Source organism: Eulemur rufifrons, chromosome 2 (assembly GCF_041146395.1).
Source record: "Eulemur rufifrons isolate Redbay chromosome 2, OSU_ERuf_1, whole genome shotgun sequence".
NCBI lineage: Eukaryota > Metazoa > Chordata > Mammalia > Primates > Lemuridae > Eulemur > Eulemur rufifrons.
The window spans coordinates 98,134,705-98,153,474 of NC_090984.1; the positions used below are offsets into that span (position 1 = coordinate 98,134,705).

Here is an 18,770-nt window from a genome sequence, read left to right on the forward strand (position 1 = left end):
CAAGCTTCACAGACCCTCATGACAAAACAAAAATTAACTGGCCAGGAATAAAGAGGTTTTCTTTTGTTTTTGTTTTTTTGGCATTTTGGTAATGAAATCCTCTATTTAAAGAATTTTTTTTAATTGAGAAAAAAATATAGCTAATCTAAAAAAATTATACTGTAGTTAGAAAGACTCACTTTTTTTAGTTCCTTATGTCACAGGAATAATAAAGTATACAGTATGTGTTATTGACGAATAAGCTTAAAGTAATCTTATTTTTCCAATTTCTTAATATGAAGATTTTGAAATGAATAAGAAAGTTGAAAGAATAGTACATCATCATCCATATTTCCACCTAGACTCTACAATTATGAGCGTTTTAAAAAATAATTGCTTCAGCTATGTACAGATGTATGATACTTATCTGTACACGCACTCTCACTCACATATGTTTTCTGAGTAATTGATATGTTGCAGATATCATGACGCTTTACCCCTAAATGGTTCAGGTTTCATCTCCTATATAATTATAATACTCTTATCACATTAGACATCATTGAAAATTCCCTAATATCTAACATCTACTCTATGTTCACCTTCCCCCAATTACCCTAAAAATGTCATTTTTAATTTAATTTTTTAAAATTATTTCAGAATACTAAGAGAGTACAAATGGTTTTGTTACATGGATACCTTGTATAATGCCTAAGTTGGGGCTTTTAGTGTGCCCATTACCAGTAAAAATGTCATTTTTAGCCAGGTTTTCCAAATTGGGATCCAGTTAGGATTTAATCACTTTTCCCCCATCCAATTAACTTTTAAAAAGTCTAGGTAAAAAAAAAAAAAAAGGGGTGTGTGTGTGTGTGTGTGTATGTAAATTATAGAGTGTTTTACATTATGGATTTATTTAATTGTGGTGTCATTTATTTAATTGTAATGTCATCTCCCCCATTCTCTGTAGTTCCAGTAAACGTAAACCTTATTGTCCAAAGTTAAAGTTCCTAGATTTTACAAATTTTAACATGATTAGCATTGTATTGCAAATTTCTCTATTATCATTACTTTGCCTTTGATTTGGTAATCTTGTGTACTTACTGACAAATATTTATAGCATCATTTTTGTTCACATCATTATGCAGTGTCACTGTTACTCAAGCTTTTATTGTGTTACCTGTTTTGGTTTTCTTCCTTATTAATGATGTATCTGTAGGTAAAGTAAAGAAAGTCAAAGTAACTGTGAAATCACAAAGTGTAACTCTTCACACTACTCCAGGCATTCACATGTGGTTTTCAGCTAATTATAACTTTCTACTTTTTTGGTTACTAATAGGGGTGAGGAGAGTTATGGGATGATTTCAAACTACATCTCCCCTCTCCTCCACTTCAGTTTCTTTGTGAGCCATTGCTCACCTCTCTTCCTTCCTTCCTTTTTTTCTTTTTCTTTTCTTTCTTTCTTTCTTTTTTTTTTTTTAGACAGGGTCTTGCTCTGTTGCCTGGGGCCAGAGTGTAATGGTGTCATCATAGCTCACTGCTACCTCCAACTCCTGGGCTCAAGTTATCCTCCTGCCTCAGCCTTTCGAGTAGTCACCACACCTGGCTAATTTTTCTGTTTTTTTGTAGAGATGGGGTCTTGTTCATGCACAGGCTGTTCTTGAAGTCTTGGCCTCAAGCAATCTTCCCATATCAGCCTCCCAAAGTGCTAGGATTACAGGCATGAGCCACCACACTGGGCTTATCTTTCTGTAGCAAAATGCATATCATAACACAGGCTAGAGTGAAGCTAATTCAAGGATGCTTTTTTTTTTTTTTTTATTTTAAAGGTAGTTATTCAGAAGCTTTGAAAGATTATTAGGAATTCTTTTTTGTACCTTACTAGTGTGTGCCATGATACTTCATTTGAGAATTGCTGGCCTGTTACACATGACGTGGTCTTTTATATAGGTGATCCATAGGACAAAGCTATCATTACCTTTCTTCAAACAAAACAAAACAAAAACAACCATCTACTAACTGGGAGTTAGCTTACCTGAGGTCCTCTACTGCTCCGCCCCAATACATCAGTATCTGGGGGAGATTCTTAGCCATGTACATTTTGAAAAACAACTCTCCCAACATGTACCAATAGAAAAAGCCTATAGGTGATTCTGGTGGATACTCCAAGCTAATGGTCACTACCTTGAGAGGTCTTAGTCTGTTATTTGTGAATGTCTGAAAACACCTTCTTGTTTCTTGCTTTGGTTCTGGTTTAACTCATCTCCTTTTTTCAGCAGTGAATAAATTGTCGAATAACTCTGATTCTGGTTAGACTATTATGGTACTGATACTAGTAACACTTAATATAGTACTTTTTGTCCAGTATGGTATATTTCTCAAGCATTTCACCCTTTAGTTAAAAATCCTTTATTAGATTTTTGTCCTGAAAATAATACTAGCTGTAGGTACTGTTCTAGACAATATGTCAAGTATATATACTCCAAAATGAAAGTCTTCTGTTTTCCTCTCTGTCCTTTGCCCCACTAGTTCCCACTCTTCAGAGATAATGGTTGTTATCTCTTGGTATTGTGCATATACAAACATACATACATATTATGTGTGTACTTTAAATCTAATGGGATTATTGTGCTGTACTTTCCATTAAAGTTCGTGTAGCTCTTCTTTATTTTTTGAACCATTTGTGTAGTAATCCATTATATGAATGTATTATAACTAGTATTTTATTTATTATTTTTTGCTATTATGAACAATGCTGTGACAATAAGGTCATGAACATTTATGTATATAAGATTTTACTTGTGGGAATTTATGGCATAATGTCATGGGGCATGTACATTTAAAATTAAATTAGATGCTGCCAAATTACACCTCAAAAAAATTGTCAATTTATATTCTCACCAGTGTGTGAAAGGACCTGTTTCCTTTTGTTCTTACCAACATTGGTTATGAATCTTTTTTAATGTGAAAGTGTAAAATGGTATCTTGTTTTAATTTGTTTTCTCAATAAGTTTTTGAGTATTTTTTCATATGCTTAGTAGACATTTATATCTTTTTCTTTTAACTGCCTTCTGTAAACTGTTTTTTTCGAATACTCGTCTAAGTGATTGTGAGAGCCCTTTTTGTATATATAAAAATTAGCTCTTTGTGGTATATTAAAGTTTTACCCTAATTTCTCTTTAACTTTATGATAAGGTTTTTGAGTATATAAACTTGAAATATTTAGTATTCCACATTTACCAGTTTCCTTCTTGTTATAAAGGCTTTTCCTATTAAAGGTTTGTTAAAAAAAAAAAATTCATGTTTTCTTCTGGTAGTTTTAAAATTTAGTAATAAATTTGCAAGGTTAAGTCAAAAAACACCACCACAACACTAACAGGTGGTGAAAGGTTGCCTTTCTACAGCTGTCCAGAATCCTCACATTTTCCACTCCTGCACCGCCTTCCACAAGAAACCACTGTGAATAGATTCTTGTGAATCTCACCATAGCTTACAGATGAAAATTCAAATATATTTGTCTCTCTCCCCCAAAATACCATTGTATGTTGGTTTTCTCCCACGTAATATATCTTAAACATCTGTCTGTCAGTACCTAAAGGGCTTTTTCAGTTATTTTAATAGTCGCCTAGTATTCCATTGTCTGAATGTATTCTTTAACCTGTTCCCTGCTAATGGACATACAATTTTTTGTAGCCTTTTGCTAACATTATTAAGATAAATTCCTGGAAATGGGATTCCTTTTGTCAAAGGGTAAATGCTTTTGTAATTTTGAAAGTTATTGTCAAATTGCCCTCTTGAGGGGTGGTATTATTCACTTGGCATGCCTTTAAGCAATCTATGAGAGTGCCTGATTCCCTATAGCCTCATTTTAGTTTGCTATTTTCATAGGTAAGAAATAGATCTTAGAGTGGTTTTAATTTAAGTTTTTCCTGCAAAGAAAAGCTTAAGGTCCTTTTTATTTCATTTTTCTGTGAACAGTTCATAATACGCTTTATCCATTTTTCTAATATATTGTTTTTTTTAATACCAAGGGGCTTGTATATGTTAAAGAGATTAGTCCTTTGTGATATAATTGTAAATGTCTAATAGTTTTATAGTTTATCCCATTTAGAATTTATTTTGCTGTAAGCAATGTGGGGGCTAGTTAAGAAAAATAATATTTGACAGGTAATTGTCCCAATCAACCTAATTTATTAAACAATCCCATCTTTTTTTCAGTGGTTTCAATGTTGCCCTTTTCAGAATCTAAATTTCTCCTGGGGTAATTTTGGGTTTTCTGTTTCATCAATATGTGTATTCTTACATGAATCCCATTTTTTTTTTAGTGACTCTAGTTTTTTACATTTTTTTTCTTTCATAGTAGTAATCTTACTGTGTTATTCTTTCTTTTTATTATTTTTCTGGCTGTTCTTGCACGCTTACTCCTCCATTTTAAGTTTCCTAAGAATACTATTAAATTTTTAATTGAGAGGGCATTAAATTTGCGGATTACTTTGCGGGAGGGGAGTTTGGCATCTATTTGATATTGAGTAAGGTGAGCTTTCCATTTATTCAGGTATTCTTTTATGTTCCTCAGAGTATTTTTTCTAAAAGTTTTCTTCTTCATGACCTTGCACATTTACCGTTAGGATTAATCGTAGATTTTAGTTTCTAACATTAATGTAAATGGAACCAGTTTTTTCATTGTTTCTAATTGGTTATGGCTTGTTTATAAGAAAACTGTTGATATTTAAAAATAAACCTTTTATTTTAGAATAGTTTTAGATTTCTAGAAAAGTTGCAGAGATAGTGCAGAGGGATCTCATATACGCCACACCCAGTTTCTCCTCTTGTTAACATCTTTGATTCCTATGGTACTTTTACCACAACCAGTGAACCAATATTGATGCATCATTATTAACTTAAAGTCTATACTTTATTCACATTTCTTTCTTTCTTTTTTTTTTTTTTTTTGAGACAGAGTCTCGCTTTGTTGCCCGGGCTAGAGTGAGTGCCGTGGCGTCAGCCTAGCTCACAGCAACCTCAAACTGCTGGGCTCAAGCGATCCTCCTGCCTCAGCCTCCCGAGTAGCTGGGACTACAGGCATGCGCCACCATGCCCGGCTAATTTTTTGTATATATATATTTTAGTTGTCCAGATAATTTCTTTCTATTTTTAGTAGAGACGGGGGGGGGGGGGGGTCTCGCTCTTGCTCAGGCTGGTCTCGAACTCCTGACCTTGAGCGATCCACCCGCCTCGGCCTCCCAGAGTGCTAGGATTACAGGCGTGAGCCACCGCGCCCGGCCTATTCACATTTCTTTAGTTTTTACTTAATGTCCTTTTTCTGTTCCAGGTTCTCATCCCAAATTATTGATTTTAGTTTATAAATTTTGCAACCAGCCACCTTAGAAATTACCTTATTCTTTCTAATAATTTTTAAGGTGATTTTTAAAGGAATTTCAGATATGTGATTATGTTTGTAAATAACAATTTTCACATCTTTTTGATATACTTTTTTCTCTTGTGTAATCACTTTGTGACCTCTGGTCATTTACTGTCAGATTGACATTTACCTTTGTGTATTCTGAGGTCTCACAAATCTCACTTGCCTCATCTTTTTTGCACCTCATCTTTTTTGTAGCTCATCTTTGGTTCCTTTGAACTGTGTCTACTCAGAGGTCTTTTTGTCTGCTTATCTTAATCTTGTCACCACATTGCTTAAACATTAAAAATATCACGTATTTATTGTGCTATTATATATCCATCCACCATGTGCTTTCAAGTTTTCTCATTTAATTCTCATCATAGCCTTGTGAAATGTAGATACTGTTATCCCCATTTTACAGATGAGGACACAGAGGCTCGTAGAAGTTAAATCATTGGCTCAGGGTTATGCAGATTGTCTCTGCTGTTTCTCCTTTGACCCCAGGACGACCACCACAGTCACCTGCCACTGTCCTCCTCCACAGTCATGCAGGGTGCTTCTTGCTGATTAGTCTGTCCATCTGAAAGCCTACCTGTGATTGATGTGAGATGAGCTAAATGTCCCCTGATCTTTTTCAGTCTGTGTTCTGAGTCCTCGACTCAGAGCTGCCTTTCCCATCACTATCTAATTATACCCTTCATCTTGGCTCCCCTTCTTGACCAGCATATTATGTGAATACAGTGGAAGCCCATTTATAAAGTACAATGTTCTCCCAGGGATTTAGCTATGGTTCTCGCATATACTTAAAGTGAGATAATTTGTCTCACTGATCATTTGGGGCTGGCTTAGCCTTGTTCTATGGCACACGATGTAAATGGATTTCATTAAACTTTAATGTCCTTTCACTTATTGGTCTAATGTGGTCTCTCTTCCTGCTGTGTTTATATCAGATGCTTTCTCTCTTTCTTGCTGTTGCTCCTGCCATCACACCTGCTCCTTCTCTCCTGCTACAGAGATGCAGCATGCACAGTGTGTTTATATCCTGTCCATTCCAGTTTATTTGCACAAAATCTGGATCATAGTCCTTATGAATATGTAAATAGAGGCAAGAGAAGCAAGTGCTGCCACTTAGTTGAATGTTTCAAGGGATGGAAACCTTTTTGGGGGGACTTTAACCTAAAGCTGGAAAAGTGTGCTGTTGGCCTCTAGTGGCTGGAGGCCAAGGATGGTGCTAAATCTCCCACAATGCGTAGGGTGCCGCCCCCCCCCCCCCCCCCCCCCCGCAAAGGATTGTCTGGCCTACAGTGTCAACACTGAGAAACTGCCATGGGGCATACATTCTCAGTGAATGTGATGTCCTCATGGGGCAAAAACTAGTTCTTGAGAGATATGTGTATGAAAAAAATCTTACCTTTTTAGATTTAAAGTACAGATGTACATGCTGTAAATACAGGTATATAATATATCTGTGGTATTAAAATTTCATGAGGGTGGGCATGATTAGGAAAAAAAAATGCCCAAAAAGGCTCCTAGGAGGGCAATAATTAAACAAAAAAATGGATGGGAAACACTGCCTGGGAGGGAGACTGTCTAGTACAGTGGTTAAAAACTCAGGCAGTGGAGTCAGACTGTCTGGGTATGAATTCTGTTTCTGCCACTTACCAGCTGTGAGCAAATGACTTTATACTCTCGGTTTTCTCATCTGTAAAATGGAAATAATAGTATTAGTACTTTGTTCAAAGGATTGTTGTGAGATACTCCATTTAAAGCACCTGGTACTTGGCAAAACACTAAATTAGTCATTCTCCTAAGAAGCTCAAAGAGAGGAAGAAAGGATCTTGTTTGTTGCTTTATTACCATTCCTTAGAGGAGTACCTAGAACTTAATAAGTGTTCTAGAAACATATGTTGAATGAATAAAGCTCTTACACATTAAGTGTGTCTAAGTTGCCTTAAAGGTAAATGAGGAAATGGTGGTAGTAAGATATGCTGTGCTTTCCTACATTATTTTTTTCTATTAGGCATCTTTCACATTACTTCACCTTAAATTTAGTGTGTGATACATTGCCTAATTTTAGCACTTTCTTTTAAAGGTAGAAATGGATTATATGGCATGCAATACTGTCATTCTGTCTCAAGCAAATTAAGTGAGCTCAGGGCAAATGTGATGGAAATGATGTATGGGTTCTGGTCATACTCTTATGAGAGCTAATATACTTATTTTAATTTATATATTGTATTGATTTTCATTCTTGTGTTAGGATTTCAGCTTGCAGTTGATTCCACTGAATGGTAGTGAAACATAAAAGAATACAATCAAAATAACTTGACAATCTAATTTTTGTGTGTAGTACTATTTTATTTTAAAATATTTATTTTTTACTTTATCCTTATAGTTTTGACTGCTCTTTTGGCTTATTTTGTTATTGAATTAAATTATTTTTATTGTTAAGTCTTAAATTTGAGCTATTGTGTTTATTTTGTGTTGCGCATGTATAAGACTGTAGTTATGCTTTTATATAAGAGCAAGGAGAATCTCATTGTTATATATTTATCTTCCCATTATGTATATTCTGAACCAGCATTTTGTGAAATGTGGTAAAAAGCAACCTAGCTACTGTTCTTCAGAATTGCCAAGTCATGTTGACAGAACTTGTTAATGAATGCTTAATTTTACTTACTGTGAATTCTGAAAAACTTTTAATAGACTGTATCAGAAACAGATGGAATAAAGAACTAGGTCAAGCTATTTAAGTTGGACTTTAGGAGACAGCTTCTTGTCCTCATATTTACCATTTAGAAATACAGCTTTTATCAATTTACTCAGGGATTTACTTAGACTGATTAAACTGATAAAAGAGTGATTTATACACCAAAATGTCAAGTTACTAATTTACAAAAGGAGATATTAATCAAGATAGTTCTCAATATAGGACACCTCACTCTCTTTCCAGGTTGGTTAGGTTTAATCAGAAAATCATATGTAAATCAAAATTTTATTGATGCCTCTCAAGTTATATTCTCACATATAATTCAGATTCCATTTTAGGAATTTTTGGATAAAGAATACAATCCATTCTCTGGATGATACCATCTGGATAATCCTGAAAGATAAATCTATACCACACTCTTTCTTTTAGATGCTTAAATGCCTCTACCTTTTTGTTTTTATTTGCTGTTCTGACATTTTAATAATGAGTTATAATTTTCAGACATATGAGGTTTTTTTTTTTTAGTACACTTTAGGTTTGCTATTGCCTGATGGTTTGGGAATAGGTGCCTTAATGTCATCATAAAATCATTTCAATACATGGGATAGGGAAGATTAGTTTTGGAAAAGGTTTTTGTGAGTCACTAATTCCACCTATAAGGTTTAGATTGTTGGGTATGTTGTATTTGGGGGCATACCTCTTTGTTACCTTCATTTTTGAAAAATTTCTAAGTGTGCTACCTTTAACAAATTCTTCTAGACAGGAATTATTTGGAGACCCTTTTGGAATTATGTGAACATTATTACCTTGCTTTTGTTCTCTACAATAATCTCAAGATAATTTTGGAATCTGGGGAAAGCTCTGCTGTTTAAGTATTAATACATTCTACTCCCCCCTGCACCATCTTGCTCTTGTTTTGTAGTATTCTTTCTCTAGTCCACCATATGACTGTATATTTGATTTATAAGGTTAGGTCCCTACTTACCCTAGAACTAACCCTCAGGAAAGAAAGAATTATCATATTGTCTGAGTCATTACAAAGTTGCTTGTATGATTTGCTCAGTTACCTTTTTCCCTCCAATTTCTTTTTTGTGTGTTTTTAACAAGATGTCTGGTTTTTAAACAGTCTTTAAAAATTTAACATAGATAATAGTAGCTATTACTAGGGTTATAACAATAATTTTCAAGTGTTGAATATCATAATAAATTTTTAAAGATTAAGTTAAAAGTAGCTTATGGAGATAAGAATAAGTATTTATGGGAAGAATGAAAAAAAAGAACAGTTGTCCTAATGAAGTACAGGTGGATATTTGTGACAAATAGAATTTCTAGTAACAGCATCATATGTACATTCAGAAAGTGTAACTCAAATGATTTATACTAAAATGATAATGGAGATGTGCTATGTAAACCTATGTTAGATAACCCGATGATGATGTCTGTGATGAAGAAAGCTCTGTTGCTAAAGATGTGTATGAATAAATTGGACAAAATTACTTCATGAAATAGAGTAGAAAACTAATATATTTAAATATGTTTTATATAACATTTTAACTATGAAGATGTTGACTTTCACCAAAATTTATAGATCCAAGTTGTCTAAAACCCTTTTTTTGGCTTTTCTTTCTTTAAATAAAAGTATAAAAGTATAGGAAAAATCCTATAAAGTATATAACATTTATTTTAGTCCATCAGTATACATCCTTACATTTATTTGTTAGGATGTTTTTCCAATTTTTTTTCAACCCTTTGTGTGACTCATGAGCTAAGGAGGATTTTTACATCTTTTAATGGTTGAAAAAAATCAAAAGTAGAGTAATATTTTGTGACACATGAAAATTACATGAAATTCAAATTTCAGTGTCCATAAGTAAAGTTTTATTGGAACATACCATGCTCATTTGTTTACATATTGTGTGTGGTGACTTTTACACTATTATACCAGAGTTGAATAGTTATAACAAATCACCTGCAAACTGTGAAATATTTGTTGTTTGGTCTTAAACAAAACAAAAGTCTGCTGACTCTTGAGTGTGGAGCCAAACTGCTTTTTAATGTGTCATTTTGAGACCAAGTTACTTACCTCTTTGTGCCTTAGTTTCTCCATCTGGAAAATGGGGAGTATAATGGAGCCAACCTCATGAGGTGATTCTGAGGGTTAAATGGGTTGTACCTAAAGCATTTAGAAACATGCTGTGCACACGGTAATCACTAAGTATTAGAGTATTAGATGTTGGTTAACAGTAAGTATTAGATTTAATTGATGATCACTTTGTAACTTAGACTGGAAAAGATGCATTGAAATTAGTTCTGATGGAGAACAGCTACAAGTATATTAAGGAAGCAGTCTTTGGCAATAGCATACTTCTAAATCTTGAGTCAGTGGTGCAGGAAATAGTGAAAATTATAAATCCATAGCAAAGCATAGACAGTGAGCATATGTCTTTACATTGCTGCACAAGGAAAGGAGTATTGTGTAAAGATTGTGTTTCTTCCATGCAGAGTGCTAGCCATAGGGGAGAATTATGCACTTAAGTTTTTGAAATGAAATATAGGGTTGTTGCATGACTGTGATAATTCTAGTATGACCATTTCTATGATTCCAGGTGGCTTTTGGATAAGCTGTCAGAATTACTAAACCACAGTGTAAATGGCTCAGTCTCCCAGCTTATTTCTCAACATTTCGTTTTCTTTCCTCACTGGAGAGAAAACAGTGAAATACTCACCCATCCAACTCCTTTTTATAAATTGTGGTAAACACATGCGTGCATGTGTGCGTGCACACACACATGCACTATTTACCATCTGAACTATTAAAAAAAATTTTTTTTTCAGAGATGGGAATCTCACTAAGTTGCCCAGGCTGAACTCAAGCTCTCCTGGGCTCACGCAATCCTGGGATTATAGCTGTGTACCACCATGCCTGGCCATCTTAACCATTTTATTTATTTATTTATTATTTTGAGACAGAGTCTCTCTGTTGCCCGGGCTAGAATGCAGTGGAGTCATCACTGCAGCCTCAAATTCTGGGGCTCAAGCGATCCTCCTGCCTCAGCCTCTTGCCGAGTTGCTGGGACGACAGTCATGCACCACTATGCCAGGCTAAGTTTTTAATTTTCTGTAGAGACAGGGTCTTGAGATGTTGCCCAGGCTGTTCTGGAACTTCTGGCCTCAGGCGATCCTCCCAAAATGCTAGGATTACAGGCATATGAGCTCTAGCACTCAGCCTAAGAGGGGGATCTTATTAAAAGCATGTAACCCAGCTGTCAGTATGGCAGCTTTTTGGGTTTATATTTGATCTGAATTATGTAGAGTTATGTGATAACCATTAACACTTCCTGCTATTCCCAGTGGTATGTAATTAAGAGTAAAGTTTTTTTTTTTTTGAATAATTGCAAATAAGGAGGAAGGTAAGAAACTGCCTTTGTATGGAACTTGACCTATGAATTAAATCATTCATCGTTTTGTCTAATTATAAAAGAACTACATACTCATTACCAAAAAAATTTAAAGAATACAGTGAAGGATAAGTTTATACTTGGTATTGTATTGTGTTCATACAGTTTATCTTTGTTGTTGCAGGTAGCTGTAGTTTTCACTGCCATATCATATTCCACTGGCAAATAGTTTACAATTTTGCATTTTTCTCCTGATTTTCAATTGAGGTTGTCTCATTTTTTAAAAAATTTTCTTAGTGCTGCATGTATAAGAATTTCTCTCAATTTTATGCATATAAGAATTGCTAGGCCTTGGGCTGTGTATCTGTCAATTTATATTTCTACTAGCAGTTTATAAGAGTTCTGGTTCTTCATACTTAATTTTTATCTGATTTCTCAATTTTTGTCTATAGAGATGAGTATTAAATGGAATAGTGTTGTGGTTTTAAATTTCCTTATTACTGGTGAAATTGAACATGTTTTCATCTCTTGGTTTTATTGGCCATTTACTTTTTTTTTTCTTTGTAAGGTTTATCTTTTGTCCTTTTAATTGGTTTGTTTGCGTCTTTGTTATTGATTTTGAAGGAATTCTTTATATATATCCTGTATATACACATATATGCATATACACATACATATATATATATAGTAATTCATGTTTTAATATGTCTTCTCCTAGTGTGTAGCTTGTCTTTTAATTTGTAGTGTCTCTCAATGAACAATTTTACTTCATCAGTCCTTTTCTATAGTGTGTGCTTTAAGAGTCACGTTTAAGGAATCTTCCATCTCCGAACGTCATATAGACATTCTTTTATAGTTCTTCTAAAAGTTTTAATACAGTTTTGCTCTTTACATGGAAGTCTTTCATCCATCTGCCAGTTTAAGAAATTAAAATGTGATGAATCTTTACTTAGAATACAAAGTTCACATGTTTGCTGAATGCCCATTGAGTCTGTGCTGCCAAAAGTTTGGCAAACATTGCCTTAAATAATGAGGTAGTTGCAATAGTGTGGGGGGGAACCCCCAAATAAGCATACAAGGTTTCTTACATTAATGATGGATATTTTAAGAGATTTGTTAGAAAAATTTTTTTTTTCACAGCCATAGGCTCTAAGTTACAGACACTGATTTCTGACTGAACTGGTTTTAATACCTGAGTATTACTAATCTGCACAATAAGTGAATCTCAGAAATCAAGCATAGCATAATAAAACTGAAAAATACCCAGCTTGTCTTTTTCTTTTTTAATTTTATAGCCTTTTGACATATAAGACATGTAAGACACATAGATGTTTAAGATGTATAAGAAGAGCTGCGCAAAGCCCGTGATGACTCTGCAGGCCTTTATCTTGTGTTTTCAGTGCCATGACCTTTGTAGTTATTTGTCCACCAGTATTGCACCACCTGCTTTGCCACCTTCCTTGTCTACTGTCCACTGTTTACCGTTTCCTAGGAAAGAAGTAAAACCAGCCCTTTTTTATAAGCAGTTTATACCTGTAGATAGACTTTTATGGGGAGATAAAAACAGATCAGCTTTATTACCAAAGGATGGTTCATGTGCTTGGCTGCATCAGCATTAATTGGAACGTGACATCTACAATAAAATATTATAGCCTAAGATAAAAAGTATCCTTTTGGAAATACTAGTACTTTTTAAAGTATTGTTTGTTACGCAACATAATTAACATTAAGTCAATAATTACCTGCTAGAAAAATTCAAAATAGAGGTTTTAGTTTAAAATCATCGAATGAGATACAAAAATTGTATTTTAAACAGAAAAATAAGCAATTTTATCTTGTAAATTATTTCTTTTCTGAAGAAGAGCCTGCTTTGCCATGAGATTCTGCTTGTTGCTATTTAGAATTCGGATTTCTTTCCTTTTTTTTTAAATTTTTTGTAGCGATGGGGGGAGGGGGTTCTTGCTATGTTGCCCAGGCTGGTCTTGAACTCCTGGCCCCATGTGATCCTCCTGCTTTGGCCTTTCAAAGTGCTGGGATTACAGGTATGAGCCACCACACCTGGCCAAGAACCATTTTATTAAGCTCATGGAGACTAATTAGAATTCTGAATATCTCTGAAAATCTTTTTTTAAAAATATATTGGTATATCTGATTTAATAAAATGTAAAAGCAAATAGTAAATACCACTGATTTTGCCTTTTTGGTGTATATAATCCATAAAACTGAATAATAGGGGACTTAACTAGTTTCTAGTTTATTGGTGTTTGATTTTAGGGTATCATTGAGACCCAGTAAAGGCAGACACCATTTAAAGTTTTCTTGTAATATTAGTGAATCACAATTGCTGGAAGGGTTTATGATCCATCATGATTTGATACTAACATTGTCAGCTGCCCTGGAGTCAGTTGAGAGCTCAGTGAAGTAATGCAAGTATAGTAGAGAACAAGTTTAAACAAAGTCACCAAATAGCCTGGTGTGTGTCCATGCACTTTTACCTGCTTTGAGAAAAGAGAAACTATCACAGCACAGCTGTCCTTTGTCACCTAGAAACCTATAGGGTAACTCCTGGCAGGACTTATGCATTTAAGCCAGATAGTAGAAAATAAATGGGCAACTTTTACAATTTCAGTAGAAAATCAGATATTGGTTTCCAGTATGTAATGGTCACTTAAGTTTTTAAGACTTTTCAGTGTTCAGTGTTTTTAAAAAAGAAATTTTATGGTTAATGTTTAAATCATGCACGGCTCAGTGTGTTTCTTGGCACTCAGTTGCTACTGCTCTTAGCAGTGTAACAGTAGGGTGAGAGAGTTTGTTTAGATCTGTTTTAAGTATCCGTAATCTTTTTGTGGGGGCAAATACTGTAGACCATTTAATGTTAAGTACTCTGTTTTATCTTTTCCCATTTGGAAGAGCCATTAACATTTTCACTGAATTTTTCTAACACTCTGAGTAAAAATGTTAGGATTGTTGCCTTTCTGTCTACTTAATATAATCAATCATTTTTATCTTAATGTGGACTACAGTGAATTGATGGAACTCTGACTTAATTTGCATTGACACTTTACATTTTAAAATGGAATTTGCAACATGGTAAAATGCACAGTGAAATAGGTATAAGAAACCTCGCTTAATATTGTTATTAGGGTGTTACTAAAATGTGTGATCTTGGCTAAGTCATTTAAATTCCTGTCTGGAAGTGAGAGTGTTGAACTAAATCTCCATAATTCTAGTTCTTATGTGAACATTTCAGATGGAAACCAGCATAGAGTATTTTTGTAAATTCTCCCAAGTGGTATATCTGTTTGTATCAGACAATTTATGTGTGCGTGTGGGTGTATGTGTGTGAGAGACAGAGAGAGTGGCTGTTTTGCTCAGAAAAGGTTGTTCAGGGCACTTCTGTTTTTTATAATGGATATTAGCTTTATTGAAGCTATATATTAAACAATGAAGAATTTTATTAAACTCAACACTTTACAGATCTAACATTTTAGCAATCATTTTAAGAGAGTTTTTTTAATAGCTTAAGATCCCTTTACATTGCATTATAAATTGAGTGTTTATTTTTAAATACTTAAATTATCTGAAAAATTTTTGCAAGTTGAGAAGATGCAGGACAAATGCTCAGTTTCTCCTGCTGTGCTCTCACGGCACAGAGCACTTCTGACAGTAGATGTGTGGGGGTATTTCCCTACACACGAGGCGGCAAACCAACTTTGAGGCAGATTCTCCAGTGGACAGCAGCTGGGTGTGCTCTAATTCAGTTTAGTTCTGACACTCTGCCTGGAGATAGCATCAGATCCCACAGGTTGAGGGCTCAGTCCCACAAAACTGCCCCCACATTTGATGACAGTCGAAAGCCCCAGGTTATTTTACTTGTGTCTCTGACTGAGTCATAAATTGGGGTTCACACCACCCCTTCCTTGTGTTTAACTAATTTGCTAGAGTGGCTCATAGAACTCATGGGAACACTTCACTTACATTTATCAGTTTATTATAAAGGATATTACAAAAGATACAGATGAAAAAGATGCATAGGGCAAGGCATGTGGGAACGGGCCTGCAGCTTCCATGCCCTTTCTGGTCACATCACCCTCCAGAAGCCTCCACATGTTCAGTTATCCTGAAGCTCCCAAACCCTGTCCTTCTGGCTTTTTATGAAGGTTCGTCACGATTGATTACATCATTCATTGGCCATTGGTGATCAACTCAACCTTCACCCCTCTTGCCTCCCTGGAGGTCACGGAGTGGGACTGAAAGTTCCAACCCTCTAATCACTGATTGCCAGAAGAACCTGCTTGGTTCTTCAAGATCTTTTCAATTTCACCATCTGAAGCAATTTGAGGTTATCCTTTCCAAGCACATTTGGGGTCATGTTGTCAGATGGCTGAGGCTGAATCTTATGGAAACATGTGGAATCTAGAGCTACAGACATCCAGGATGATTTTTCCCCATGAAAGGGATAAGTTGAGCCTAGTTTTATATTCTGCCAACAGTGACTCTGAGGTCATGCCTTGCAAGTGGGTTGGTCTTTAAACCTGCCACCTTTGGATTCAGATTCCCCATCATTTAGTCCTCAGGTATGACAGGTCTTCAGTCCCCACACCCAGGACGCTGGACTGACTTATTTAATTTACTCTATTGCTTGATTCTGTTCTGTATTTTTATTGGTCAGGCTAAAATTTTTAAGCATTTATTTATTTTAAAATAAAACCTACTTGGATTTTGCATAGCTCCCATGTCTTACCTGGGCAGTCACAGTTCTAAGGTCATTCTCAGGACAGTTTTAACTTCCAGTTTTCTGGAACACAAAGAATGTCTGTATCCTAAAAAAAAGTTACACAGAGCACATAAACAGGGATTATATTTGGATTACAACCTTGGTTTCTTCACATACGGTGTAACGTAATACCTTAGCTCTCCAATTGTATTATAAGGTTTTTGGCCTGGACTGTATACCAGTGCTGGCCAATGGAAATGTAATTAGAGTCACATATGTAATTTAACAGGTTCTAGTAGCCACAGTAAGTAAAAAGAAATAGGTGAAATTAATTTATTTTGTTTTGCCCAGTATAATTTAAATGTTATTTCAAGAAATAGTCAACATCAAAATTGAGTTACTTTACGTTCTTTTCTTCATACTGATTCTTTGAAATTCAGTGCTATTTTATTCTTACTGCACATCCCAATTCAGACTAACCACAGTTTCAAGTGATAAATAGCTACATGTGGCTGGTGGCTTCTGTGTTAGGCAATGCAGTTGTATATGTACTTCTGCAACTTAGCTCTAGTAACATAATTGTTGCTGTGTATGTAAATGTGTATATTTATTTTAGATACAGATTTCTCTAATTGAATAAAATAGAAAATATTTTGAAATATATGTCTTTATTTTCTTTCTCTTAAAGGCCCTTCCTTCTTCCATGATTATAGTAGCAGTTTATTGTCCTGTGATAGCTGCTGTTTTCATTGTTCTGAAGATGGTCAACTATCGACTACACAGAGCCCTTGATGCCGGAGAAGTTGTAGATAGGAGTGCAAATGAGTTCACAGATCAGCGAGCCAAAGCTGAACAAGGCAACTGTTCAACCAGGAGAAAAGACAGCAATGGACCGAGGTAAGGAAACCTATGTCACTCTGTTTGTAACGATACAGATCGTGGTATGTGTATAATGGTGGGATTATTGTGTTGTACCTGTTCTCTTTATATGATTTTAAGGCACCATTAGATCTTACACTTTAGATACAATGACAAGTACAGATTGTAATATTAGAACAGAACAAAGCTAACTGGCATGTTTGAGGGAGAACAAAGCTAACTGGCATGTTTGAGGGATTAAATCAATATCCTTGCCCTCAATACTAAACAAATTAGACCAGTCTGCCACTGTATAATAGTTACTTACACCAAAGGCCAAAGTCAATGAAAAACAGCCTAAAGAAATAATTAAACATGGCATATCATCTTAAAATATATATCTTAAGCAAAGTGTAATAATATTTTACTTGACATTTATAATCTGCATTTTTCACTTAACCTATTGTAAATATCTTTCAGTTTTATATTCTTACCTTAAAAACTTAGCTTCTCCTTTCCTTGATCTTTGCAAGACTGACTTCTTAAGATTCAACTCTGGGCTAGACGTCATCTTCTCTTGGAGGTTTTCCCTTCCCATCCCAGCTGAAGTATTACTCCTATTGCTCACAGTCCCATTCTGTTGGTGACCTTGGCCTCACCCTCTTTCTCTTTGACAGATGAATCTACTTTATTTTATTCATAGTCAGAAGTTTATTGTGACCTCATAGAAATAGCAGGTACCAGTAATATAACAGCAGTTTCTTTGTGAACACTTGACATATATAAACTTCTCAAAACAATTCTATGAGGCAGACACTGTTATTATCCCTGATTTACAGATGTGAAAACTGAGGTGAAAAAGGTCAAATAATCTAAGCGATTGTTTCCACTCAGCATAATATGAAGTATTTCAGGTATCAAGGTACAAGTAATATAATGAAAAGTAGGCACTCCTCTGTGTATTTTCCAGTGCATTGAAAGCGTTTGTTTATCCCTTTTCAATTACATTTTTACTCATCCGTAACATGATTACTCTGTTTGTTCATTGAACAAATATTTTACCCTCCTAATAATTTTTTATTGCATTAATCACTATTTGAAATTACCATAATCATTTATTTGCATTTATAAGCTACTTGAAGGCAGGGGCTTTGTTTTTCCTATACACTATTACATTCCCAGGTCCTAAATCAGTGTCTAGCTCTGCTAGGTAGGTACTCAGGAAATATTGGAAGTAGTGAAAACAGTTTTTCTGTGATATTATGTTTCATGATGCATAGTATTCCATTGCGTAGATACATTATAATGTAACTATCCTTTTTTAAATTATTTCAATTATTTTCAAATTTAAATATTAGAAATATCATTGTGATGTTTAAATTTTAAATGATTAAATGTTTTACCATAATTTATCAAAGGTGGAATTACTAGAAAGCCTATATACACTGCCAAATTCCAAAGATTTTATTAAAATCTTTAGAAAGATTTTAGTTACTATAAGCAGCACTTTGAGGGCTGCTTGTTTTGCACTTTTGACAACACTGAGTATTTAGTATTTTGAAAAAATGTGATATCTCATTGTTTAATTTTTCCATTTTTGGATTAGTGAAATGGAAATATTTTCCTTGTTATTGCCATTTATATTTGTTATTTTGTGAATTGTGTATTTTTGTATTGGTGGTTAATTTTTTTGCTGTTTATTTGGAGAAG

At 34.6% G+C, this 18,770-nt stretch overlaps 1 protein-coding gene across 3 annotated transcripts in view; it reads left to right on the top strand.

The window, feature by feature from the left end:
- The window catches only part of PCNX1 (pecanex 1), a 159,144-nt gene that overhangs the window by 13,771 nt on the left and 126,603 nt on the right, over nt 1–18,770 (top strand). For all 3 annotated transcript variants that reach the window (XM_069488441.1, XM_069488445.1, XM_069488444.1), the window contains exon 2: nt 16,891–17,099. In XM_069488441.1, coding sequence (XP_069344542.1) covers nt 16,891–17,099 — 209 coding nt within the window. The remainder of the gene's footprint in view (nt 1–16,890; nt 17,100–18,770) is intronic.